This window comes from Coffea arabica, chromosome 1e, assembly GCF_036785885.1.
Source record: "Coffea arabica cultivar ET-39 chromosome 1e, Coffea Arabica ET-39 HiFi, whole genome shotgun sequence".
NCBI classification, from domain to species: domain Eukaryota; kingdom Viridiplantae; phylum Streptophyta; class Magnoliopsida; order Gentianales; family Rubiaceae; genus Coffea; species Coffea arabica.
The window spans coordinates 38,721,786-38,748,198 of NC_092311.1; the positions used below are offsets into that span (position 1 = coordinate 38,721,786).

The following is a 26,413-nucleotide window of genomic DNA, read 5'->3' on the forward strand; positions in this document are numbered from 1 at the left end:
CAGTTTCTCCAGAACGCCGATAAAAGTATGACATTGTGATATTTTTTGAGGGAATTGTTAATATATGGAGAAATTTAACAACTTGCTCTTGCACCGTGGCTCTTTGAGTAGGTTGTAGACCACCATGTGTTTGCAACAAGTCACACAAGCGCCTAAAAGTTTCTGGTCCCATACGGATAACCTTACTCAAATATCCATTTGTACTGAGTTGCATCAATAATTCCTCTCGTACTAAATGACATTGTGCAGACCAATATCCAATGGGTCGATCCACATAATTTGCATGGCTTAGTTTTCGAGCAATTATCATGTTTACTACCTGACAAACAATTTCAGTAGCAACCAATTGTCGCTTCCTTTGTTGAATGTCATATTCTCCATCGACTTCATTTTGTTCCTTATCCATCTAAAACTGTTTGTATTAGAACACTAAATTTACGAATGAGTAAATAATTAAAAACAAATTTTATTTATTTACAAGGGTTATGGAGTCATTATCAAATACAATGTTAAAATTCTAAATATCAATATAAAAAGAAGTATTTTTCTAATAGTAATGTTTTTAAAGTGCTGACATAATTTACAGTAAATAAAAATAATCCAACATCCTAATAAATAAAGATTTTTTAAATGAAGATACGGAGATATAAATATCATTTTGTCTACCCAAACTTTACTGAAAAATTCTTCATGCTTTAAATTAAGTTGATCAAGCATTTGATTTTTTATGTCTTTATTTTGGTCTCAGCCAGGAACACCTCTATGAATATAAATAGTATTGCTATAGCCTAGGAGATTTACTGATATCAACTAACGTAACCAAATACGATTTATTCTATTGCCATATGGCCACCATCTTGTTAGACCTCATTTTGGTTTTGACGATCAGCCACCATTCAAAATAATACTTCTAGTATCATCATCTTGTTAATCATTTCAAAGAAAGATGCATTATTATAATAAAAAGAGGCTAACGTATTGTTTATGAACTCTAGATGGATTATTTTACAATTTGAATCTTACATAGGCAAATAAACAAACAGATTGTATGCATTCAAATTTCATATCCATTTATCACCACTAAAGCTGTCATGTACCATAACCATGCAAGATATAATCACAAATCAATAATATAAAATCAAGAGTTCATTAACAAGAATTTTATGACAGAAAACGAACAAAAAATTTAGAGTATAAACAATAAGAATCTACACAAAAAAAAATACTTTTTTCACAATGCTCTAGTGAAGACTAAGCAAAGAAAAAAAGAGAGATTGAGTTAAAGAAATACCTTTTGTTTGGTGAATTATGGGTGAAGAACCAATGAAAGCCAAGTTTTCTGATTTCGCAACTTGCTGGAAGTAGTGAAAGTATATGACACAGGACCACCGAGAAAGCTTCATAGTGCTTTTAGAAATCAGTTTTAGGATATATTGGGAATAATGAATTTTTGTATCAGCTTCTAAAGGACAAACTTGTCATATTAAAAATGTCTTTTGGCGCCCCATCATCTTTCCGTCCTTTTCTTCCCACTTTTGGGCGGAAAAATTTTCAACAATTGGAGGGAGATTTTATCCGTTCATTTCACTTCTTTTCTGTACTTGTTAAACTCCCAAAGGAAAGAAATGGTTGTCCTTTCTCTCTGAATACTTTCTTTTCTGTCCATTTCACCCTATCCAAATGAAGCCAGGCTTTTTCACAAACATCTTATATGCACAAGGAAAACAAATTAACCACATATCACTATCCAGAAAGAAAACAACTTTATCCCATATGATCACGCTACATGGTTTAAGCCCCATAAATTGTATTTAGGCTTGATTGTATTACAGCAGAATATCCAGAAAGTGTTTTTTGCTGCATCTGATAAGCTCCAGTGAAGCTAAAAAGACAACAACAAATATCAGTTCCTCCATGATGAAAGTTTTCCAACGTGGCCTCTTGAGTTAGAAGTAAATCTACTACTTGGGTTTTTTTTTATACTTTTTCAAGTTTTGAATAAAATGTTTTAAGAGGTGATCAATATTAGCATGTATTGTTAGCAGAGATTGACTGAATCTTGGTGAGTGGGAATCAAGTTTTCTCAGCTATGTTACATTTATGAAAATATGCTGATTCATGATTGTGCCAGCTGATGGATACAAATGCACAATTGTGGTATATCATCAGGGAATATATCGGCAACTCTGAGGTATCAGTTCATGAGGCTTTCTTTTGTCTTGTGTGGCTTTTGGCTTTTATTTTCACTTGGATAATCCAGCGTGCAATGTCATCCTTGCGAGATTAAGAAAAATTTGAATAGTAAATAGGATTCAGTCTATTTTAAACTAGTTTTAAAGTTTGCAACATTGCGCGATATTTTTTTCAATCATATTGTATGCATATTAATGGTACTTGCCTTTGCTAATGAAAATCTAGTGATTTAAATGTCAACAGATATTGAAGTTAATATGCGGTGCAAGTGCATATGATGTCGTTAGCTCAAACAGAATGCTCAAGTTTTGCTTTTATTATCCAAAGCAACACCTTGAAAGTGTGAAAAAGAAAAATATTGAATATGTATTTCTCTATGCAAGTCTTTTCAAAATTTACTATGCCTTGACTTTTTTAGAATTCAACAATTATACTGATAAATATTGTTCAAAGAAATTCTTGGCTCAATAAATTATTGGGCAGATCTGAAGACTAAAGAATCAGAGTGGATAAATGTTCTCCTTGGTTAATTGTTGTTCCCTCATTAATCGAGACTGAGCTTTTGTCTTTCCAATAAGACCAGAGATAGATGAATGGAGGTTAATAAGCCATATGGTTCAAATTCATGAACCAGGAAATCAGTGGGGATCATATACTTCAAAAATGGCATGGCTTTACAAGTCTTTCCTTTCCTTTCCCTCCTATTCCTTTAATGCACAAATTACCTTAAAATGAGTTCAATAGATTTATCAAGGCGCAGGCTTTAATTTTGACACCCTTCCCTGACCCCTGCAAACAACTATGCCAATCACCACACCCAATGAAGTGCGAATCCACAATAAACTGTAAACTTTATTATCTTCAACCATAGTTTTGTGCTTCCAGGGTGATCCTTTTAACATCCATGCAAGGACAAAAAGAGTGATTATCTTTTGCTGCTTGTGATATTGCAGTGAACCTTGCACCAATAAGAGAAAAATAAAAGGGAAACGAGAAGAAAGGGAACTAAAAACTATACACTGCTTTTGACAAAATTGCACTAGTTGTGTTATTGAGTCGTTAGTCTTACTTGTCATCTTTCAATAACATATCTCAGGTGTATTATATTTCTAATTGAAGATTTGAATCTTTTCTGAGCTTTGTTTTGGTTTAAGATATAAAACTGCACTGGAAATCTTTTAGGGCTAAGAAAATGCTGTTAGTGATTGAGCCTACAACTATGACCAACTAAAAGGTTTTAAATACTACTGACCAACTCTTAGCCTGTTACTTGTATTCTTCACCTTGGTGCAGGAGCGAGGTCTGGACTCAGCGGATCTTGTATCCTTTCTTCTGGAACTAAGCTTCCATTCTACTGGAAAGGTATTAAGTAAGAATGTTTGGTTTCATCAGTTCTATTGCTTGATCAGCTACTTCTTCAAAGGGGTTGGGAAACTATATTGGTTCCATCACTTTGTGTAAGCTGATTTTTGGCATGGACATGATTTTGGTCCCACTTTTTATCCCCTGAAATATTTTGTAACTTGTCAGTATACTTATCATGATTTGATTTGATTTAGTTCTGAATGTAGGCTTATAATATAAACACATTGAGTGGTATACAGAGGACTATAATTAGGGATCTTGCTGATTTGGGCCTTGTGAAGCTTCAGCAGGTAAATGTTAGTTGCGCTTATTGGGTGTTTCAAATGCTGGTCTTCTAGAATTTTTGCTCCACCTGCAGTTCTTATTGTGTTTTGGCTCTTTGTCAGGGAAGAAAGGAGAGTTGGTTTATCCCGACAAAGTTGGCTACAAATCTATCTATCAGCTTATCAGATACATCATCCAGGAAACAGGTACTTCCACCCTATCTGTGATATTCTAGAACTTTGTTTATTTACCATGCTGTCCAGCCGTTACTCCCAATTATCTGTGTTCTTAAAAAAAATTGTGCTTATCATTGATTGGACTGGACATTTCAAAGGAACTTCCTCTGAACGTGGATTTGGTTGTACATTTCTTCAGCTAACTTAATATATGTCATAGCTTCTCAGTTAACTTTGATGAAATAGCAGACAGATTTTTTGACTGATTATTATTCAACTTACTCCTATCAGGAATATGCTGTTGTAGAGACAAATTTCAGGATGTATGCATATTCATCTTCCAAATTGCACTGTGAAATCTTACGTCTATTCGCCAGGTATGAAGTTACCGTGCTTGCTTAAGTTTCTTGAAATCAATATCATTGAGGAAGAAAAGATAAAAGATATACTTGATATTCTTGATGAAAATAGAGTTTTTTTTTTAAACAGTTTTATGTGTATAGTTTATATCTTCTCATGAGAAATGCTTTTGTAAGTGAGCAACTATTCACAAGGATATTTTGCAGAGCAGTGTAGATAATTATGTTATGTTGTACCAAATTGAAACAAGTCTGTTGAGACCGGCTATATCTAGATACATACTCCAACAAGTTTAAGTTACATAGAAGTTTAGATCTTGACCAAATGAAGAGGTTGGAGTACAGTTTTTGGCCATCATTCATGGTTGCTCTGCTTACTATGTATGCAGAAAATGACTGAAACTACTTATAACCCTTAAATTTCCTAAGCTTGCTAGCCATCTGAAAAGTCTTTTACTGGATGAGGTCCTAGTCAGCTTCTGCAGACATTATTCTCATACATCTTTGAACCTTTCCTGCAACTTGTGACACTAGGATATCTTGGATGTGGTGACAGTCAGCTTCTATGGCAGAGATTCTCATCCATCTTTGAACCTTGTACATTTTGTCAAAGATCCTCCTGAAATTTGCCTCGTTAGTTTGGCTTTTAACACAACATTGATCTAAATGTTTATGCCAGGTTTAATTGTCCTGTCCTGTAAACTGATATCTCTTGACTGCATTTCCAGCAATTAGGCAAAGGTTTGTCTTATACAGCAGGGTAGGGCAGCAGGATTTTGGGAACCATAGTTGGTAGAAAAGGGTTAGAAGATATATATATATATATATATATATTGTTGCTCGAGTAAAATATAGAGAGAAGACTTCAAATTATGTACGCTTGAGTTAAAAGGTGCGCTTGTCTATAATGTGATAGTCATTAAGGATGCGAGTAGTCCAGAATTATTCCAGTTTTGGTTCTCATAGTTGAGTTAACAAAACAATTCTGATATTACATATTCAAGTTAAAAAGGTTAAATTTCCTAGCACCATCAGCATTTCACAATGTTGATCGTTGAATCTCAAAGTAATTGTGCCAAAGTTGCCCTTGAGCTTGTGTAAGGCTGCATGTCAAGCAGGACTACAAGAAAACTTCTTTTATACCATCTCGTTTTTGCAATCTTCTTCACAAGTTGATGCAAACCAGATTGATGTGGAGCAGACTTTGTAGAAGATCCATTAGCAGTTCTCTTGAGGCTTGAAGAAAGAATGGTGGAAAAGTTCTATGGGGTGAAAAATAAAACCGAAATTTTCTTTTGCAACTGATAGTGCAATCAAACATCAAAGCTTTCCTTTCTCTTGTTTTTTCGTATTGCCTATAGTCCTATAGTGTGACCTAACTATTTTTTCCCTAAATTATTTGAGCTCCACATTTGTATTGAGGAATTAGAGAACCATTCGTAGTTCCATATGGCCATTTACTCGTAAAAAATTGAGTTGTATTCTTGTTGTTGGTTTTTCCTTCGAGCAAATGAGAACTCATCTTTCTTTGTCTAGTTTGTTTTTGGCTAGTCTTTCTCATGTAGCTTTACAGCTTGCAGGACCTCAACGTAATCGTTGAAGGACTTTTTTATTTTTTTAGGGTGAGAGGAGAGAGAGAGAGAGAGAGATTTGGCTAACATAGGTCTTGCAACTTCTGCCTACTGTGTCCCCTATTTGATAGTTTGCTGAATGTAGTGATAGTTTATGGAGTTGAATGATAGTCTGACTATTTGACAAAAAAAAAATGAAGAAAAGAATGATAGCCTGTCTTACCATCTGGGATACAAAGCTAGATTGCATAAAGGGATTTATGATCATCTCCTGAAAAGGAAGAAACTGTTTACTGGGAAACGCACGTTACTGACTTCAAGTTCATATGCTTTAGTCCTTAAATCCTATTATATAATTATATTGCTTGTCTCTTTATAAACTGTCTGGTTGAAATTACAGGGTTGAATACCAACTTCCTAACTTGATTGTTGGAGCAATTACAAAAGAGAGTCTATATAAAGCTTTTCAAAACGGTATAACTGCCGAACAAGTAAGTATTTATTTGGTGTTTTACAAGGTTTAATGTTACTTGAAATTTTTTCCTTCCAATCTCAACTTCTGCAATTTATAAAATGGTATGTGGGATTTCGATGTTTTGATACAATGTGTGGATTTATATATATTTCCAGAGAGAAATGCATGGTAGAGAGTGGTTTTCTTCTTAGGTGTGATTAATGATTATTAAGAGGCGTTCATGCATACTCTAGTTGTGGTTAATTGGGCTTGGTCTTGTTCCCATAGTTTCTAACTGATTGTGCATGTTTAACTTAATAATCATATTTTAACTAACTTTGTTATGTATAAATTACACGAGCACAAAATTTTTTTTGTTGTCACAAGACATTTGTATCTGTTATGTGTGTTACATTATATGATAATAAATCAACAAAGTTACTTGAACCTTTAGTATCGAGTGGAACACAAGTTACAATAGTTGAACATTCTGGAAATTTGTTAGTTTAGTATTCTTTCCCTATGTGACTTGAAAGGATCCAATGCTTCATTTTCTGGATGTTGTCTGTGGTTGGCCCAAACAAGTTATCGCAAAAATGAAAAAGCAATCTCTCTTTCCAAAATATTTTGTAGTCTATTTCAACAAACACTTCAAAAATAATTGATCGGTCTATAGGATGAGTTTGGGCGGCATTTTATTATATTTCACTTCTATGTTAATAGTTTGTTATAAACAAATTATAAAAATAGGAGATCTTATACATGAAAGAGATCAAAGTTACTATTCTTTGGCAGAAGATCTCATGATTGGTCTCTAAATGTTTACTCAATATGTTTAGCGAGGGATGGAGTTTGTATAGGATTTAGTTAATTCTGTAGCTAGACAGTTAATTATGTAATATGTCCTTTTTTAATTATTTTTTTCAACATTAGCTGGTCAATTTACTAATTGACTATAATGTCATGCAGCATTATCTTTTGTCTCCGAAAATCATTCTCCCTTTTTGTTGCGGTATTGCAGATTATTTCTTTTCTTCAACAGAATGCACATCCTCGAGTTGCAGAGAGAATACCTACTGTGCCTGAGAATGTCACTGATCAGGTTCTTCTATCTTGTGGCATTTCAGTCTGATATGTTTTATATTTGTTGCTTCTTTTTCTGATGTTTCATGCTTCCTGGTTCCACTGAATGTAAATCCTACAGATAAGGTTGTGGGAATCAGATTTGAATAGGGTGGAGTGTATACCTGCACATTTCTTTGAAGAGTTCCCCTCTAGGGTAAGCATCAAAGCTGATTCTCACAACCAAGGTTCTTTCTTGTTGGTCTTGGATTTGACATTATTGTGACTTTGTGCATTTGTCTACCAGGAAGTGTTCGAGGCTGCATGCGATCATGCATGAGTGAAAGCAGAAAGTTTTGCCTACATGAAGGAGTTTCTTCGTGGAAAGAAGCAATAGTCTTTTGGCACTTTCCTTGAACTCTGTAATGTAGTTTGTTGGCCAAATGGTCCTCACAGTGCATGAAAAATCGAATTTAAAACAAATCATAATCAAAATTTTAGCTAACAGAGCAGTGTAATTGTGTTCTTTAAGAAAGGAAACATTTTGAATATCTACTAATTATTTTGTTAATTTTGGATCTTATTTACTTTTTATACTTGTTTTCTTGTATTGTCTTTGGTACGACAACTTTTTTTTTTATTTTCCCTTTTCGGTCCTTTCCTTATGAATTGGATTAAGCGATTATGGTTTCCCATGGTTATGTTTTTCACACACGCATGATCTTGATGAGCTAAGTGTCTATCCTGGTCTGGTCTAAAGGTTTCAGTTAAGAAACAATGAGTTGGAAGCATTTCCATTTTGCCTTTGCCTGTGTTTTTGTCAATCGGGTTAAAAGCAGTTTTCATTGTAGCAAATCCTTATCATCTCTACTTCTGGCTGCAGACTAAATGATAGCATGTGGGATGATGGAAATTCCTTGGGCCCTAAAGAGGTTCATAATTATTTAACCCGAGTGATGTACAATCGCCGCAATAAGTTTAATCCTTTGTGGAATTCTCTTATTCTTGGAGGACTAAAAATGGACAGAAGTACCTTGGAACGGGTAATCCCTAAATTGCATACATAAATTGTTTAGCAAATACCATTTATTCAGTAGATATCTTCTTGACATACGTGATGGTTCTTCAGGTTACTATGATTGGTGTACATTATGAGGATAATCATGTTGCAACTGGTTTTGGTAATCACCTTGCACGACCCATTCTCAGGGAGGAATGGAATGAAAACTTGACCTTTGAAGAAGGTGTCAAGCTATTGGAGAAGTGCATGCGCGTCCTCCTTTATCGTGATAGATCAGCTGTGAACAAACTCCAGGTATGGTTATTTTTGGGATAGTCTGCAATGATGATAGCTTCTTGATTGTGTGTTTTAACCCATATTATATGCTAGTGTTTCGTATTATTTCCTTTGATACAATTTTATTCTTTTTACTTGGTATATGTTTATATTCGGGCTGGTTTTTCTTCAAGCATCTTTGACAAAGGTTTTGTTTTTGGTAAAAAAAAAAGGGTAATGTCAAATATTGAGAAGCAGGAATCTTGTCTGTGAAAGAAGTCATCATAACCCAACTTGCTTATATGACGTTATATTTGAGATACCTTTCTGGTGCTTAATTTTCCAAATCCTGCTTTATGTTTCATGTATGAAACAAAAAGAAAATAAAATAGATCTTACTAACGGCAGTTGGGTATCATTCTCCAATTACTGCTCAAAGAATTATTTTCATGGTCAAGAACAGTTAAACATTGCTGGTTTTAACTTTTTTTTTATTATCTTGAATGAGACTTCAGAACATCTGTTTGAATTTGACGCGACCTTTTAATGCCATTTTATGCAGTAGACCATTCAACCCCGAAATATTACCATGCCCATGTTTTAATATTCATGTTTGATTCCATTTGAATGGATTTAAACCTTTTGTTTTCACTTATATTTATTTTGGTGCATCAACAGTTTGACTTGGGGAATTTGCAGATTGCAAAAATCACAGATGAAGGTTTCACAATTTCTCAGCCGTATTCATTGAAGACTCAGTGGAAGTTTAAAGCTTTCGAGAATCCAACAGTCGGTGCTGAGGGCTCATGGTAGTCAGCTCTCTTGGTGTGCAAAGGAAATCAGTGTGTTTGGAAATATGCACTTGAAACGCGACCTTTTAATGCCATGTTATGCAGTAGACTCGTGGGTTACAGCTCCCAAACACTGTTGTTCTTCTAGCGGACTTATTTGCTTGTGTTTGTCACCTGATTTAGAGACATTGATAATGCTCTAGACGGTGATGACTTTGGATTGAGTTTGTACTTCAGTTTGTGAAAATTCATGACTGGGAATGGAACCAATCCTTATGCCTCTGCCAAGTCATGACAAACTTGTCACAATCTGCAATACATTCAAAATAAATTCCTAGAACCTTAATATGTTGCAGTCTAGGATAAACAGATTCCAAATGCCTCTTCTTTTATGTGCAGATTTTGTCCCACAACCTGCAAACCTTTCGTCACTGGAGTGGCGGTTGCTGCCTGTAGTTCTTTACTACTTATTGGACTAGCAGTTGCTTTCATTACCCAAAAAAGGAAAGCAGCCATCTTTTTCGTTTGTGTTTTTTTCTTTGAGCGAGAACAAAGTTGCCATCTACTATGTAGGAAGTCTTAATTGTGGAAAATTGAGAAAGGTTTTCAAAATAATGATTGCGTTGACTGATAGAATTATAGAAGGAATGTATGAACTTGAAAACTAAAAATAATTCTTTGGACGGACTACTTACAATTTGAAGCTTTTTTTTTTCCACTCGTGGAAAATTGGCCATGTTTTCTTGTACAATTTACTCTGTCGTTCAAGTCGAATGCTTTTATAATAATCATGAATTATTTGACTGCTATTATTATTTTTTAATCTTGTTCAAGTATTCGCAATCACACTTGATGATCATATGAAGGAAATTTTAAAGTTTAAAAGAACCTGTTCAACTATTCACAATCTCCCTTAACGATCATATGGAGGAAATTTTAAACTTTAAAAATTCATGTAAAAATTTGTGGTGATAATGTAAAAGATTTTGAAAAAATTTAAACAAAATCATCAAAATTAAATTATAGACTTACTAAAGGTTAAACAACTCAAGAAGAAAAATTAGAGCTAGTATCCTTTCACTTGTAATCTGACTCAAAAAAATTTAGGAGGAATTGACTTTAATAAAAAAATGTCCAAGAATGTATTAGTAAATAACCTTATAAAGTTTTATAAAAAAAAAGTTTAATTATTTTAATTTTTCTAACAACTAATGTATATGAGATAAATTAGTTGAAGGATCTCGTCGAGAAAAATTTTATTATAAAATGTCCAAATAATGTCCGATATTTTTGTTAATGCTTAATAATTAATTGATAATTCAAGAAGTCGAGGACTGGGCAAATTCGCATAATCGATTCTGCATCCGTCTTTATATATATATATATATATATATATATATATATATATATATATAATCTATCCTGTTAAACGTTAGATACACATTCGCAAAAAGCCCAATAATGAATCCGCCACCACCCGCAGAGGAGATGATCATTGAGCAACCACAGGAGTATCACAAGAAATAGCTCAGTAAAGTTGCTCTTTCAATCCATTTTGTGTTCTCAAATTCATCTGTGATTATACCATGAATTTTTTATGACTTATTCTTGGTTTTTCTTCTTCGTTTCTCTGGTGCATTTGTGGGATCGGTTTTCATTGGGTACCAACTATTTGATAAAAGTCCCCAACTGAAATTCAGAGAGAGGGGATCATTTTAAAAAAAAAAAAAATTTGTTATTGCTTATTTTAGGTGATTTCTAATGATCCCCAGTTGGGTTGTGTAGGTTTGTGCGTGCTTCTTGTGAGAAAAAGACATAGCAGACCAGCTGCCAAGAAGAGCACAAACAACAGTTGTCTAAGACAGTGTCTAAGATCATAAACAACAGTTGTCTGAAGTATTTTTTGAGCTCTCCAACCTCATTTGTTGAAAAAGAAGTAAGCAAGGAAACGATGCCGCAAGTGAAAATCGTCGCGAAGAATTTTATGGACATGGTGGCTTCATTGCCTGCAATGAAGCTTGACAAACTTTATCAGAATGCCTTTATTTGTCAAGCTATCCTTAGGTTAGAACTGTAAATCCTCTATCATAATGCCTTAGTTTCTGGGTAACATTTGGTGTGTTTTAAGATTCGTTAATGCACTGTTATTGGTTGTTATGCTTAGATCAATGCCGCCATTGGCAAAGAAGTATGTTCTACAATTGCTGTTCATAGATGCACCTGTGACTGGTAAAATGTTGGAAGAGTCTGTGCTCGCGGATGGGCTGTCAAAGCACAAAGTAGCTATTGATAGATTAATTCAGCTGAGAGTATTGACTGAAGCTCTTGACCGGTAAATTGGACCCCTTTAGACCTTTTTTGTTCCTAATTTTTATTTTATTTAATCTAAAGAGTGATATTGTTGGCAAAATTCTTGTTGATATTCTGAGGAAACAGTGAGTTTCAGCATGAAAGCTCTGTAGAGAGACAGTGCAAAGTTGTTCTTTAGTCTTTCCATACAGATAAATTTGATCGTGTTATCTATGTATAACTCATTCTAAATTAAGTTAGTTTGGGATAGAAATATTTTTTCCAATTTTCAATATATAAAGTTGAGAAATTTAGGATTCCTATGGAGAGAAACAAGGATTTTTATGGACATGAATGATTGTATAGTTTAGTTGGTATAGAAATGCTTTTCTAGCTTCCAAGATACAATAGTGAGAAAATTAGGATTGTTATGATGATAGCTGAAGATTTGTATGGACATGAATGATTGTCTTTTTCGTTTTGCAAATATTATTTTTTTTGTATGAATTAGCAAATAGTTGTCAGGGAAGACCGTGGTAAATACAGTCATATATTTAAGAGGAATTGTCTTCTTTTATCTTTTTCTGTTTACTTTCAAACTCAAAGTGCTAAGGCATCGTTTGACTTGGAAAGTTTGTTAATGAACCTTTTGTTTTAGAAACTAAATTATGAAGTTCCATAGATGCCATGTTAAAACTTATTTGACAGATACATGGTTAATTTCTAAGGTGGTCCTCCCTTCTTCTTCTTAGTATGAGATTTTTGTTCTTCGGAAGTCAATTAATGATACAAATGGGTAATATAGAGCATCATGAAGAAGAAGTTACATGGCAGAGGCTACTGCATGACCTTCCTTAAACATGTATAAGCAATATTTTTTTTTTCAATCATATATAAGCAATATATGCATAGCTGCTTTTTGTGTATGCCATCCAGTTATTCATTTTGTTGTTTTGACCCCAAAATATGTCTCAAACTGTGAATATCTGACAACATCAAAATTTTATCAACGCTGTTTCTAAATTAGTCTTCTTAGGCCATTGGTTATTTCCTTTGATGGTTTGATTGCCTCTTGTTTATTCCCTTTCCACTGGACTTGGCTCACCTGCTAAAGAAAGCTATTCATCATATTTGCAGGAAAAAAGAAGCTACTTACAGAATGAACCCTACATTTCAGATAAATGTTCAAAAGCTTATTGTGCATGGGTAAGAATTAGATCTATCATGTGTGCTTTGTTGTTTTATTCACAATTGGGAGATGCTTTAATGGGTCTTTTCCCCCATTCATGTTGGAAGAGGTTGTTATATCTGCATAGACATACAAATAAACACACACACATGCACGCACATGTAAAGGTCTATGTATATGCATATGAATATTTATATATATGTATATAGGTCTATCCTCTTATTGTTCAGCCAGATATTTACACAAAGTAAGTTCCATCGCCATTAAGCCAAATACAACAGAAACAGACAAGAGAGCCTGTAAGGACCTATGAGAACAACTATACATCAGAAGAGCAACATGTCCACAATTACTAATATTCTTAACTGTCAAAAACAGAAAAGGGTATACTCAGCTCAGAACATAAAGAGTAGTTTCCTACAGTTTGTGGAATTCTCTGCTATCCAGCAACTATTATCGTAATTTCCTTCAATATCCTCTGGATGAGCATCTCTGGGGGGACAAACAGTTGACTGAACACCTTTTTATTCCTGTTACACCAAATGTGATAAACTGTGGCTGCAAAGGTTACCCGAATTACCTGGTTATTGAAGCTATCTTGGGAACAATGCCTGATCATCCATTGAAGTTCAATCCCTACCCTGCAGCACTTCTGTACACCAAACACCTAGACTAAACATACTGCCACACTTGAGCAGAAGAGGGGCATAAGAAAAATAGGTGGCTAAGAGTCTCCTCTGTGCCATAACATTACTCACATACAGGATTAATATCAATCGCCCAAGAATAAAATCTATCCTTTGTGAACAGCCTTTTGTGACAGGCAAGTAATTATGCTTTCTCCCCCAAAAATTAGAGAACCAAGGAACTTTGTTTCCCGGAGGGGCTAAGTGCCTCATGGCTGATTTAGCAGAATAGACGACCTTAGAATCAACAGTCCGGGTTGTATAATCTGGACAGTCATGCATAGGTAAGAGCTGACGTGGAGTAGATTCCATTAGTTGCAGCAATTCACTTCTTCTTCTTCTTTTGTATGGCCAAGTCCAGCTATCATCCCAGATAATAGCCGGGACTATCATTTTCAGAGCTCCTCAGAAGTGTAGGGAGGAGAGAACTCATCCTTCAAGGGGCCTAATGAATGCCACCAGTCAAAGGAAAGATTGAGAACTATCCCCAAATGATCATTTTAATACAATCACGAGCAACAGGCCTTAATTTCAGTATCTTCTTCCACCACCAAGAGCTATATGACATGGCTTGGACATTCCACAAGCTCCCATTTTTCAGCAAGTATAGATGCACCCATTTGATCCACAGGGAATCTTTCTCATGAAAGATATCCAAATGTGCCTCAGTGCAAGTGCCTTAGTCCAGACTTAGAAACTTTTGAGTCCCAGTCCTCCTTGTCAGAGAGATTTAGATGCTTCGACCTCGGGTTTTCTAATATCATTTCTTCTTTCCTTTTTTGCCTTTGCTCATCTTCTTTTGCTTTGGGAGAGAAGGAGAAATGTTTCTGCCTTTTTAAACTTGCTGGTAGTAGTTATTGACGGTCAACTTGTGAGTTATACAATTGACAGCCACAGAAGCTGCACTTGTTATCTAGATGTTCTTGCATATATTTTGATTTGGTCCCTCTGCTGGTAACAAGAAGTGTGCTGGATGGAATACAAAACAATCTTCTCTTCTATTTTGTATAAATACATGTTTAAAGATAAATAATTGTGTAGGTGCATATGCTCTAATATCACTGAAGCATTCTAGCTAAATTTGAGTTCTTGTGCCAGAAACTTCTTTCTGAGTCAGTTATCCTATGCAGTATTCTTGCTGAATATATGCACCTTTGTAAAACCTGTATCCCTTTATATTGTGGCAGTATTGCAGTTGCTGTGTCTTCTTTGCATTTGTTGAGCAAATAATATATGCATGACCGGTAGACTGAATATTTCAGTGGAGTTTTGCCAAGAGAGCCTATGCCATCAACTGCTGGTTTCAGGCTGCCTAGCCTGGAGGAGTTGGATGCCTATGCTGTTCAGCAATGGGAGGTATGAAGTCATCTGTATCTTAACTCTGCTATTGCAAATGGAAGTGTAGGAATCGTTGTTTCTTTTCCTATCCGAATGTTTGACGAGTTAGTGTACTTGCTATTTGTTCTGCAGTTTCAGTGATTGGTAAATATTTTGGCCACTGTTTTAATAATAACTGGCTTGGCAAAACAGTGTTTTTTGCTGCATCTGATAAGCTCCAGTGAAGCTGAAAAGGCAACAACAAATATCAGCTCTTCCATGATGAAAGTTTTTCAACGTGGCCTTTTGAGTCAGAAGTAAATCTACTACTCGGGTTTTTCATACTTTTTCAAGTTTTGAATAAAATAATTTAAGAGGTGATCAATATTAGCACGTATTGTTAGCAGAGATGACAAAGAACCTCCAAGATTGACTGAAGGTGGTTTTCAATTCTTGGTGAGTGGGAATCAAGTTTTCTCAGCTATGTTACATTTATGAAAATATGCTGATTCATGATTGTGCCAGCTGATGGATACAAATGCACAATTGTGGTATATCATCAGGGAATATATCGGCAACTCTGAGGTATCAGTTCATGAGGCTTTCTTCTGTCTTATGTGGCTTTTGGCTTTTATTTTCACTTAGATAATCCAGCGTGCAATGTCATCCTTGCAAGATTAAGAAAAATTTGAATAGTAAATAGAATTCAGTCTATTTTAAACTAGTTTTAAAGTTTGCAAGGTTGCACGATATTTTTTTCAATCATATTGTATGCATATTAATGGTACTTGCCTTTGCTAATGAAAATCTAGTAATTTAAATGTCAACAGATATTGAAGTTAATATGCGGTGCAAGTGCATATGATGTAGTTAGCTCAAACAGAATGCTCAAGTTTTGCTTTTATTATCCAAAGCGACACCTTGAAAGTGTGAAAAAGAAAAATATTGAATATGTATTTCTCCATGAAAGTCTTTTCAAAATTTACTATGCCTTGACTTTTTTAGAATTCAACAATTATACTGATAGAGATTGTTCAAAGAAATTTCTTGGCTCAATAAATTATTGGGCAGATCTGAAGACCAAAGAATCGGAGTGGATAAATGTTCTCCTTGGTTAATTTCTGTTCCCTCATTAATCAAGACTGAGCTTTTGTCTTTCCAATAAGACCTGCGATAGATGAATGGAGGTTAATAAGCCATATGGTTCAAATTCATGAGCCAGGAAATCAGTGGGGATCATATACTTCAAAAATGGCATGGCTTTACAAATCTTTCCTTTCCTTTCCCTCCTATTCCTTTAATGCACAAATTACCTTAAAATGAGTTCGATAGATTTATCAAGTAGCAGGCTTTAATTTTGACACCCTTCCCTGACCCCTGCAAACAACTATGCCAATTACCACACCCAATGAAGTGCAAATCCACAATAAACTGTGAACTTTATTATCTCGAACCATAGTTTTGTGCTTCCAGGGTGATCCTTTTAACATCCATGCAAGGACAAAAAGAATGATTATGTTTTGCTACTTGTGATATTGGAGTGAACCTTGCACCAACAAGAGAAAAATAAAAGGGAAACGATAAGAAAGGGAACTAAAAACTATACACTGCTTTTGACAAAATTGCACTAGTTGTGTTATTGAGTCGTTAGTCTTGTCATCTTTCAATTACATATCTCAGGTGGATTATATTTCTAATTGAAGATTTGAATCTTTTCTGAGCTTTGTTTTGGTTTAAGCTATAAAACTGCACTGGAAATCTTCTTTTAGGGCTAAGAAAATGCTGTTAGTGATTGAGCCTACTACTATGACCAACTAAAAGGTTTTAAATACTACTGACCAACGCTTAGCCTTTTACTTGTATTCTTCACCTTGGTGCAGGAGCGAGGCCTGGACTCAGCGGATCTTGTATCCTTTCTTCTGGAACTAAGCTTCCATGCTACTGGAGAGGTATTAAGTAAGAATGTTTGGTTTCATCAGTTCTATTGCTTGATCAGCTACTTTTTCTAAGGGGTTGGGAAACTATATTGGTTCCATCACTTTGTGTAAGCTGATTTTTGGCATGGACATGATTTTGGTCCCACTTTTTATCCCCTGAAATATTTTGTAACTTGTCAGTATACTTGTCATGATTTGATTTGATGTAGTTCTGAATGTAGGCTTATAATATAAACACATTGAGTGATATACAGAGGACTATAATTAGGGATCTTGCTGATTTGGGCCTTGTGAAGCTTCAGCAGGTAAATGTTAGTTGCGCTTATTGGGTGTTTCAAATGCTGGTCTTCTAGAATTTTTGCTCCACCTGCAGTTCTTATTGTGTGTTGGCTCTTTATCAGGGAAGAAAGGAGAGTTGGTTTATCCCCACAAAGTTGGCTACAAATCTATCTATCAGCTTATCAGATACATCATCGAGGAAACAGGTAATTCCAGCCTATCTGCGATATTCTAGAATTTTGTTTGTTTACCATGCTGTCCAGCCGTTACTCCCAATTATCTGTGTTCTTAAAAAAAATTGTGCTTATCATTGTTTGGACTGGACATTTCAAAGGAACTTCCTCTAAACGTGGATTTGCTTGTACATTTCTTCAGCTAACTTAATATATGTCATAGCTTCTCAGTTGACTTTGATGAAATAGCAGATTTTTTTTACTGATTATTATTCAACTTTACTCCTATCAGGGGTATGTCGTTGTAGAGACAAATTTCAGGATGTATGCATATTCAACTTCCAAATTGCACTGTGAAATCTTACGTCTATTCGCCAGGTATGAAGTTACCGTGCTTGCTTAAGTTTCTTGAAATCAATATCACTGAGGAAGAAAAGATAAAAGATATACTTGATATTCTTGATGAAAATAGAGTTTTTTTTTTAAACAGTTTTATGTGTATAGTTTATATCTTCTCATGAGAAATGCTTTTGTAAGTGAGCAACTATTCACAAGGATATTTTGCAGAGCAGTGTAGATAATTATGTTATGTTGTACCAAATTGAAACAAGTCTGTTGAGACCGGCTATATCTAGAAACGTACTCCAACAAGTTTAAGTTACATAGAAGTTTAGATCTTGACCAAATGAAGAGGTTGGAGTACAGTTTTTGGCCATCATTCATGGTTGCTCTGCTTACTATGTATGCAGAAAATGACTGAAACTACTTATAACCCTTAAATTTCCTAGGTTGCTAGCCATCTGCAAAGTCTTTTACTGGATGAGGTCCTAGTCAGCTTCTGCAGACATTATTCTCATACATCTTTGAACCTTGGGGGAATACATTTTTACATAGACCCTCCTGCAACTTGTGACACTAGTGTATCTTGGATGTGGTGACAGTCAGCTTCTATGGCAGAGATTCTCATCCATCTTTGAACCTTGTACATTTTGTCAAAGATCCTCCTGAAATTTGCCTCGTTAGTTTAGCTTTTAACACAACATTGATCTAAATGTTTATGCCAGGTTTAATTGTCTTGTCCTGTAAACTGATATCTCTTGACTGCATTTCCAGCAATTAGGCAAAGCTTTGTCTTTTACAGCAGGGTAGGGCAGCAGGATTTTGGGAACCATAGTTGGTAGAAAAGGGTTAGAAGATATATATATATATATATATATATATATTGTTGCTCGAGTAAAATATAGAGAAGACTTCAAATTATGTACGCTTGAGTTAAAAGGTGCGCTTGTCTATAATGTGATAGTCATTAAGGATGCGAGTAGTCCAGAATTATTCCAGTTTTGGTTCTCATAGTTGAGTTAACAAAACAATTCTGATATTACATATTCAAGTTAAAAAGGTTAAATTTCCTAGCACCATCAGCATTTCACAATGTTGATCGTTGAATCTCAAAGTAATTGTGCCAAAGTTGCCCTTGAGCTTGTGTAAGGCTGCATGTCAAGCAGGACTACGAGAAAACTTCTTTTATACCATGTCGTTTTTGCAATCTTCTTCGCAAGTTGATGCAAACCAGATTGATGTGGAGCAGACTTTGTAAAAGATCCATTAGCAGTTCTCTTGAGGCTTGAAGAAAGAATGGTGGAAAAGTTCTATGGGGTGAAAATAAAACTGAAATTTCTTTTGCAACTGATAGTGCAATCAAACATCAAAGCTTTCCTTTTCTCTTGTTTTTTCGTATTGCCTATAGTCCTATAGTGTGACCTAACTATTTTTTCCCTAAATTATTTGAGCTCCACATTTGCATTGAGGAATTAGAGAACCATCCGTAGTTCCATATGGCCATTTACTCGTAAAAAATTGAGTTGTATTCTTGTTCTTGGTTTTTCCTTCGTGCAAATGAGAACTCATCTTTCTTTGTCTAGTTTGTTTTTGGCTAGTCTTTCTCATGTAGCTTTACAGGTTGCAGGACCTCAACGTAATTGTTGAAGGACTTTTTTATTTTTTTTTGGGTGAGAGGAGAGAGAGAGAGAGATTTGGCTAACATAGGTCTTGCAACTTCTGCCTACTGTGTCCCCTATTTGATAGTTTGCTGAATGTAGTGATAGTTTATGGAGTTGAATGATAGTCTGACTTTTTGACAAAAAAAAAGAAAAAGAAAAGAATGATAGCCTGTCTTACCATCTGGGATACAAAGCTAGATTGCATAAAGGGATTTATGATCATCTCCTGAAAAGGAAGAAACTGTTTACTGGGAAACGCATGTTACTGACTTCAAGTTCATATGCTTTAGTCCTTAAATCCTATTATATAATTATATTGCTTGTCTCTTTATAAACTGTCTGGTTGAAATTACAGGGTTGAATACCAGCTTCCTAACTTGATTGTTGGAGCAATTACAAAAGAGAGTCTATATAAAGCTTTTCAAAATGGTATAACTGCCGAACAAGTAAGTATTTATTTGGTGTTTTACAAGGTTTAATGTTACTTGAAATTTTTTCCTTCCAATCTCAACTTCTGCAATTTATAAAATGGTATGTGGGATTTCGATGTTTTGATACAATGTGTGGATTTATATATATTTCCAGAGAGAAATGCATGGTAGAGAGTGGTTTTCTTCTTAGGTGTGATTAATGATTATTAAGAGGCGTTCATGCATACTCTAGTTGTGGTTAATTGGGCTTGGTCTTGTTCCCATAGTTTCTAACTGATTGTGCATGTTTAACTTAAGAATCATATTTTAACTAACTTTGTTATGTATAAATTACACGAGCACAAAATTTTTTTTGTTGTCACAAGACATTTGTATCTGTAATGTGTGTTACATTATGTGATAATAAATCAACAAAGTTACTTGAACCTTTAGTAGCGAGTGGAACACAAGTTACAATAGTTGAACATTCTGGAAATTTGTTAGTTTAGTATTCTTTCCCTATGTGACTTGAAAGGATCCAATGCTTCATTTTCTGGATGTTGTCTGTGGTTGGCCCAAACAAGTTATCGCAAAAATGAAAAAGCAATCTCTCTTTCCAAAATATTTTGCAGTCTATTTCAACACACTTCAAAAATAATGCTTGATCTGTCTATAGGATGAGTTTGGGCGGCATTTTATTATATTTTCACTTCTATGTTAATAGTTTGTTATTAACAAATTAAAAAAATACGAGATCTTATACATGAGAGAGATCAAAGTTACTAGTCTTTGGGATAAGATCTCATGATGGGTCTCTAAATGTTTACTCATTATGTTTAGCGAGGGATGTAGTTTGCATAGGATTTAGTTAATTCTGTAGCTAGACAGTTAATTATGTACTATGTCCTTTTTTAATTATTTTTTTCAATATTAGCTGGTCAATTTACTAATTGACTATAATGTCATGCAGCATTATCTTTTGTCTCCGAAAATCATTCTCCTTTTTTGTTGCGGTATTGCAGATTATTTCTTTTCTTCAACAGAATGCACATCCTCGAGTTGCAGAGAGAATACCTACTGTGCCTGAGAATGTCACTGATCAGGTTCTTCTATCTTGTGGCATTTTAATCTGATATGTTTTACATCCATATTTGTTGCTTCTTTTTTTGATGTTTCATGCTTCCTGGTTCCACTGAGTGTAAATCCTACAGATGAGGTTGTGGGAATCAGATTTGAATAGGGTGGAGTGTATACCTGCACATTTCTTTGAAGAGTTCCCCTCTAGGGTAAGCATCAAAGCTGATTCTCACAACCAAGGTTCTTTCTTGTTGGTCTTGGATCTGACATTATTGTGACTCCCTGCGTTTGTCTACCAGGAAGTGTTTGAGGCTGCATGCGACCATGCAAGAGAATGTGGTGGTTTCCTTTGGGAAAATTCTAAAAAAATGTGGCTTGTAGTGAAAGCAGAAAGTTTTGCCTACATGAAGGAGTTTCTTCGTGGAAAGAAGCAATAGTCCTTTGGCACTTTCCTTGAACTCTGTAATGTAGTTTGTTGGCAAAAGGTCCTCTCAGTGTATGAAAAATCGAATTTAAAACAAATCATAATCAAGTATTTCTGGTTTGCCTTTTGGTTAGCTTTTCCCCTTTATTTTTCATGTGTGCAAGCTTTTCTTTCTCACCCTCTTTTTTACATAAATACGCTGATGAAATTGTTTCACTTTAATCAAATCCTAGAGGCAAAAATTCCGAAATGCGCATTAGTCACGATGAGTTGGGAGTAATAAACCTAAAACACGATATGAATGTGTATGGAATGGTGGAAGTGCTTCAAGTTTGTTACATCTTTCTATGTATGATTCTTGAGCAATGGGTCTTGTGTTATAAATAAAAAAAAAATTGTCATCATTTTTTTATTTTTAATGTACCCTTATATCGTAAGATAAAATAATATACAATTATCTCATACTCTATACTTGTACGGCTACATAATTGCTACTACAACACTTATGTACTGTTACGTTTATATAATTGCAACTACTAATCAACTATTACTACTAATGGTTTAGGCACACCCACCGTGTGTGCAACTCATAAAAAGATATTAAAAATGATTAGTATTATTTTTTTTGTTGGAAATGGTTAAATTGTTGTTATATGTTTAAAAAAATGGTATTTTTTTTTTTTTTAAGAGAAGTAGTAGTTAATTCAACGGATATGGAGTGGTTGTAGAAAGGTGAATAATTAAAATGATATAATTCTATTTAGAAGTAAGAGCATATTAGGTAATACATTAAATGATATAATTTGTTTACATCAAAACCCTCGCTCCTGCTTTATATCTATCTAGTATTAAGATAAGATATTTACCCCAAATCTTCATACTAACTTCAATATAAAAGAATCTCATAATTAATTCTTTTGCTGCAAATAATCTATTATTGTATATTTTTTCATTATTTATTTTTTCCCTGAAATATGTACACACATAGCGCGTCTCGGCAAATTTCTCAGAATATTGCTAAAATAAAAAATTGTCATAAAATTGATGTGATTTGAGGATTGTTTCTGGTTTAAGGGTCGTCGCAATTATGATATGAGACTACCAATAAAAGTAGTATTAATTTGTATTTATTTTTGCTGGCTTTAGTTTTCTATATTTTCTCCTCTTTTTTTTCAAGCTTTCGCCTCTCATCGAATGAGCGGCGAAGCATCTCTACCGACATTCACCACACATTCACCACGACTGTTCATCAGGACATGACAGGGAATGATCAACGGTCTGCGGCACTCGGCCATCTTTTTATTTTTCCTAACGCCTTTAAATTTTTTTTCTGACGCCGCAAATTTGTCAAATTTTTTTTCCTAACGCGTCAGTGATGCATCGTTCATCACATTGTGATCAACGGACGCAGATTGAGGCCAAAAAATTTTTGTTTAAGTGAAAAAGCACTTTTTTTTAAAGCGAAATCACATTTTTTTTAAGTAAAACCGCAAATCTCAATTGCGGCGATAGTTTTGCCACCATCCATCCCACCTAACAACGGTAACCAACGGTTGTAATTGCGCCTCTTATTATTTTTTTATAAAAAACTCTGACGGCCAAGCCCTAATTTTTTTTTTAAACTAACGCCGCAATTTGAATTTTCAGCGTTAGTTTTTCTACCATCGATCGACCACGAAGTTTTTAGATCTACAAAATCAAAGGTACTGATTTAGTCAAAAAACAATTTTCAGTCAAAGTAGCACTACTCCAATTATATTATGTTATCGACAATAACCACTTATGCCTCATGTTCACGGACAATCTCAACTTTTCTCTCTTCTCTATATTCTCACTTGAGAGAACCCCAACTCTCTCACGACTTTTCTCTTTCTCTTTCTGGTGTGGAATTCTCATCTTCTTCTTCATCTTCTACCTATTTCCCCATTAGATCTATAATTATCTCTGGATTTTCAACGGTAGGATCGAAAAGAAATTTTTTAAAAAAGCGATATACTCAGTGATAAGGTTAGTTTATTTAAAAGTTTTATTAGTAATAATTTTATAATATTTGCATTTATTTTAAGTTCTAGATATTATGCTGCTTTTTCTTTATTCAATTTAATAGTCAGATGTTTATTTATGGTTTGTTTTTAAGATTAAATGTGTAATTTATTTTTAAAAGATTATTTAATTTGTTTGATTTTTAGATAATGTGGCAAGTATTTGTCTGATTTTTAGACTATGTGACAAGTGTGTTTGTTTCATGACAATTTACATTTTTGAAGATGATTTGTTTGATTTTAGAATTAATTTTATAGAGGCAGTAGTCTTTTAGGCGAATGATGAATAAAAGGTGAATGATGAATACTAATAAATGGTGAATGATGTCAAATATACTGTTAATGGTCAATGATGATAAATGGTAAATGATGCTAGTAAGTAGTAAGTCAGTAAATGATAAAAGGTGAACGATGAATAATAATAAATCGTGAATGGTGAATAGTGAATGGTAAATGGTAAATGGTAAATGATAAATAGTAAATAGTAAAATGTACGTGGTAAATGGTAAATAATAAATAGTAAATAGTGAGTGGTTAAAATTAAATAGTAAAAATAACAATAATACAATATGAGATAGTAAGATAGTAACTGATAATTTAATAGTACCAGTACTATTAATCTATAGTTTAGTAATATTAATATGAATAATAAATAGTAAATAATACTAATATTTTTAAAAATATAAGTTACAATAATTTACATTATACAATCATAGTCTAATAGTAACTATGATTAATTAAAGAAGAACTATTATTCTAACAGTTTGAATAATACTATTTGTTTGATAACTTTATCTTTATTTATTCATTTGAAATTGATGATTGTTTTATTAGTGGTGCTATTATCAATGAAATCGTCTGTTGTGTTAATATTAGTAATTATGAGAAGTTGTTAAAAAAATAAGTTGATATAAAAATATTTGTAAGATTAGGAAAAAAATGTCGATGGACCTTGCATTGGTGTTTTAATTTTATTGGGGAGGCAAAATAAACGAGACCGGAAGATCATTCGCATATGAACCTCCACGGTATAAAAAAGTCATTTTAGTAAAACATCGAATAAGTTATGATGAATTGGTGGATAGCGTGTACACTTACATGCAACTAGATTGGAATGTTTTCAAGTTGAATCTATGGTTTAGAAATGTTGTTGGCCAAAATATATTTACTGGAGTGCAATTGGGGTGCGAAAATAATATTGACATGCTATATCATATAAAATCGATGTCACCACACACGTCATGTGAACTATATGTAGAAGTAGAGTCACAAATCCGTCATATCCATAGTGACCACGATGGCAAACAAACATCATTAGTCCAATTTGATTTTGAAAAGGAGTCAAACAGCATGCTTCGTACTACCGTAAGTGAAAGTGCAAGGATGGTAAATCATTCTCTTGATGAATTACCTCAAATGGAAATTTTCAATTCGACAATCCTATCGAGCATATCGGAGAGTAAAGGCGTTAATGTTGATCAAGACACAGAACCGGAACCCGACGGCGATGATTCGGATGTTGATGAGCAGGATCAAATTGATGAAGAATCCGGCAATCCGCCGATTCAATTGGGTGTCGGTCCATCGATCTCATATCGTATACCAGTCCATCTAAACGACTTTGAAGGTGTGGAAGCCTCACTGAATTTTGATCCTTTTAAGAAGGGAGCTTCGGAGGAGTACAATGTGTGAGATGAGCGGACAAAAAAGTTTAGATTGAGAATGGTCTTTGAAACAAAGAACGATGTGCAGCGAGCCGTCAAACTCTGGTCGATCAAGCATAATAGGGAGTACAAAATGCTGGAAAGTAAACCAACCAATTGGTATGTTTGCTGCAAGTCCCATAGTGCCTCGCTTCTATGTAATTGGCAGCTAAGAGCCACTCTTAGATGCACACATAACATATGAAAAATTGTAACATTTATGAAGGAGCGCACATGTGTGCGAGTTTCGAATTCCAATGACCACTGATAGTTGAGTACATTGTATGGTACAAAAATATTACTGTTCGCTATATAGCACCTTCTGTTTCACGGTAAGCAGTAGATGATGCTTATCAGGCAGATGGGGGACAGGTCGACTATTTGGTAAATTATTAAAGACTTTCCTTTTTTATGTAATCATATGACATTACATGTTTGTTTATTAACATATAACATGACTACAATACACAAATTTCTCTTTTTTTAGGTTGATTCGATCTCTTGGATCGATTCGATCTGTGGGATGTACCTCGATCCCACAAATCCAACGCAGCGTGCTCATCCGGGACTAACGACCATTCTTGAAGAGGCATTTGGAGCATTATAGTACTTGAATCTAGGATATAAAACGGTAGCTAGTTCATTCAATCGTCAAGATGTTGGCAGATCTGCCTCTTCTGCTACCCCTTTTTAGATGCCTGTCGAGCATCAACCTAGGGAGGTCCGTGGTAGAAAACAAGTAGTTAGACATCGCAGAGGGAGCACCTCCACACATGCTATTGAAGTGTCGGACGAAAATATAACGCAGACTTCATCATTATCCGGCTATGATTCACCTATTGGCACACATTTTTCTTATACTGAAACTTTCTTCACACCTCCCACTCTGCTAGTTTTCGGAGGTCATTTCAGTGACACACCTATTCCCATACTCGTATTTGGCTATACATCTGTTGCTGCTACTGCACCGTCTTTTACTATGCTTGATACAACGACGTGTCCAAAAATTAAGTTTTAGGATAATCTTGACCAAATGTACCACTTCTTAGAGACCTCGGCTTGCTTCTCACCTGTTTTGCATATGGATGACAATAGTGTTCCCATTAGTGCTCATTTCCAAATGTCTATAGATGGTTCTTGTCCTAGATGCGATCAAACTCCGGTATTCGATCCTTCCGTTGATGATGACGATGACCAAATGCCTGAACAAATTCATGCACCACCTCAGTGGTCTGAATGATTACAATTAGGACGAGATCTACCATACGAAAAGATTCATTGGAAATGTGGCTGTTCTATCACTCCGCGAGATAAGGGCAAGAGGCGCGTTGATGGGTGATATTTAGATTTTTTGAAGTTTTCGTATCAAAATTCTC

At 34.6% G+C, this 26,413-nt stretch overlaps 3 protein-coding genes across 6 annotated transcripts; all 3 read left to right on the forward strand.

The window, feature by feature from the left end:
* The first annotated feature begins 2,047 nt into the window (after nt 1-2,047).
* On the forward strand, nt 2,048-8,417 carry LOC113703293 (general transcription and DNA repair factor IIH subunit TFB2-like). 3 transcript variants are annotated; one of them, XM_072055513.1, is made up of 10 exons: nt 2,048-2,062; nt 2,132-2,191; nt 3,456-3,555; nt 3,765-3,848; nt 3,945-4,028; nt 4,290-4,375; nt 6,329-6,419; nt 7,404-7,484; nt 7,587-7,661; nt 7,752-8,015. In XM_072055513.1, the coding sequence occupies exons 2-10, from the start codon at nt 2,145-2,147 to the stop codon at nt 7,782-7,784; spliced, it is 681 nt and encodes a 226-aa protein (XP_071911614.1). In that variant the 5' UTR covers nt 2,048-2,062; nt 2,132-2,144; the 3' UTR covers nt 7,785-8,015. The 3 variants fall into 3 exon arrangements, with proteins under 3 accessions (XP_071911614.1, XP_071911617.1, XP_071911621.1); XM_072055516.1 differs by having other exon boundaries at nt 2,051-2,191; nt 3,487-3,555; XM_072055520.1 differs by lacking the exons at nt 7,587-7,661; nt 7,752-8,015 and adding an exon at nt 8,328-8,417 and having other exon boundaries at nt 2,055-2,191.
* Nucleotides 8,094-9,889, forward strand: LOC113694084 (proteasome subunit beta type-4-like). The gene is made up of 3 exons (XM_072055528.1): nt 8,094-8,487; nt 8,574-8,759; nt 9,420-9,889. The coding sequence occupies exons 1-3, from the start codon at nt 8,341-8,343 to the stop codon at nt 9,531-9,533; spliced, it is 447 nt and encodes a 148-aa protein (XP_071911629.1). The 5' UTR covers nt 8,094-8,340; the 3' UTR covers nt 9,534-9,889.
* A 1,015-nt stretch (nt 9,890-10,904) lies between these two features.
* LOC113703220 (general transcription and DNA repair factor IIH subunit TFB2-like) lies at nt 10,905-21,425 on the forward strand. 2 transcript variants are annotated; one of them, XM_027224519.2, is made up of 16 exons: nt 10,905-11,042; nt 11,297-11,575; nt 11,676-11,843; nt 12,938-13,006; nt 14,938-15,031; nt 15,206-15,309; nt 15,400-15,448; nt 15,518-15,577; nt 16,873-16,941; nt 17,151-17,234; nt 17,331-17,414; nt 17,674-17,759; nt 19,737-19,827; nt 20,814-20,894; nt 21,003-21,077; nt 21,168-21,425. In XM_027224519.2, the coding sequence occupies exons 2-16, from the start codon at nt 11,463-11,465 to the stop codon at nt 21,303-21,305; spliced, it is 1,365 nt and encodes a 454-aa protein (XP_027080320.2). In that variant the 5' UTR covers nt 10,905-11,042; nt 11,297-11,462; the 3' UTR covers nt 21,306-21,425. The 2 variants fall into 2 exon arrangements, with proteins under 2 accessions (XP_027080320.2, XP_027080328.2); XM_027224527.2 differs by lacking the exon at nt 21,003-21,077.
* The last annotated feature ends 4,988 nt before the right edge of the window (nt 21,426-26,413 follow it).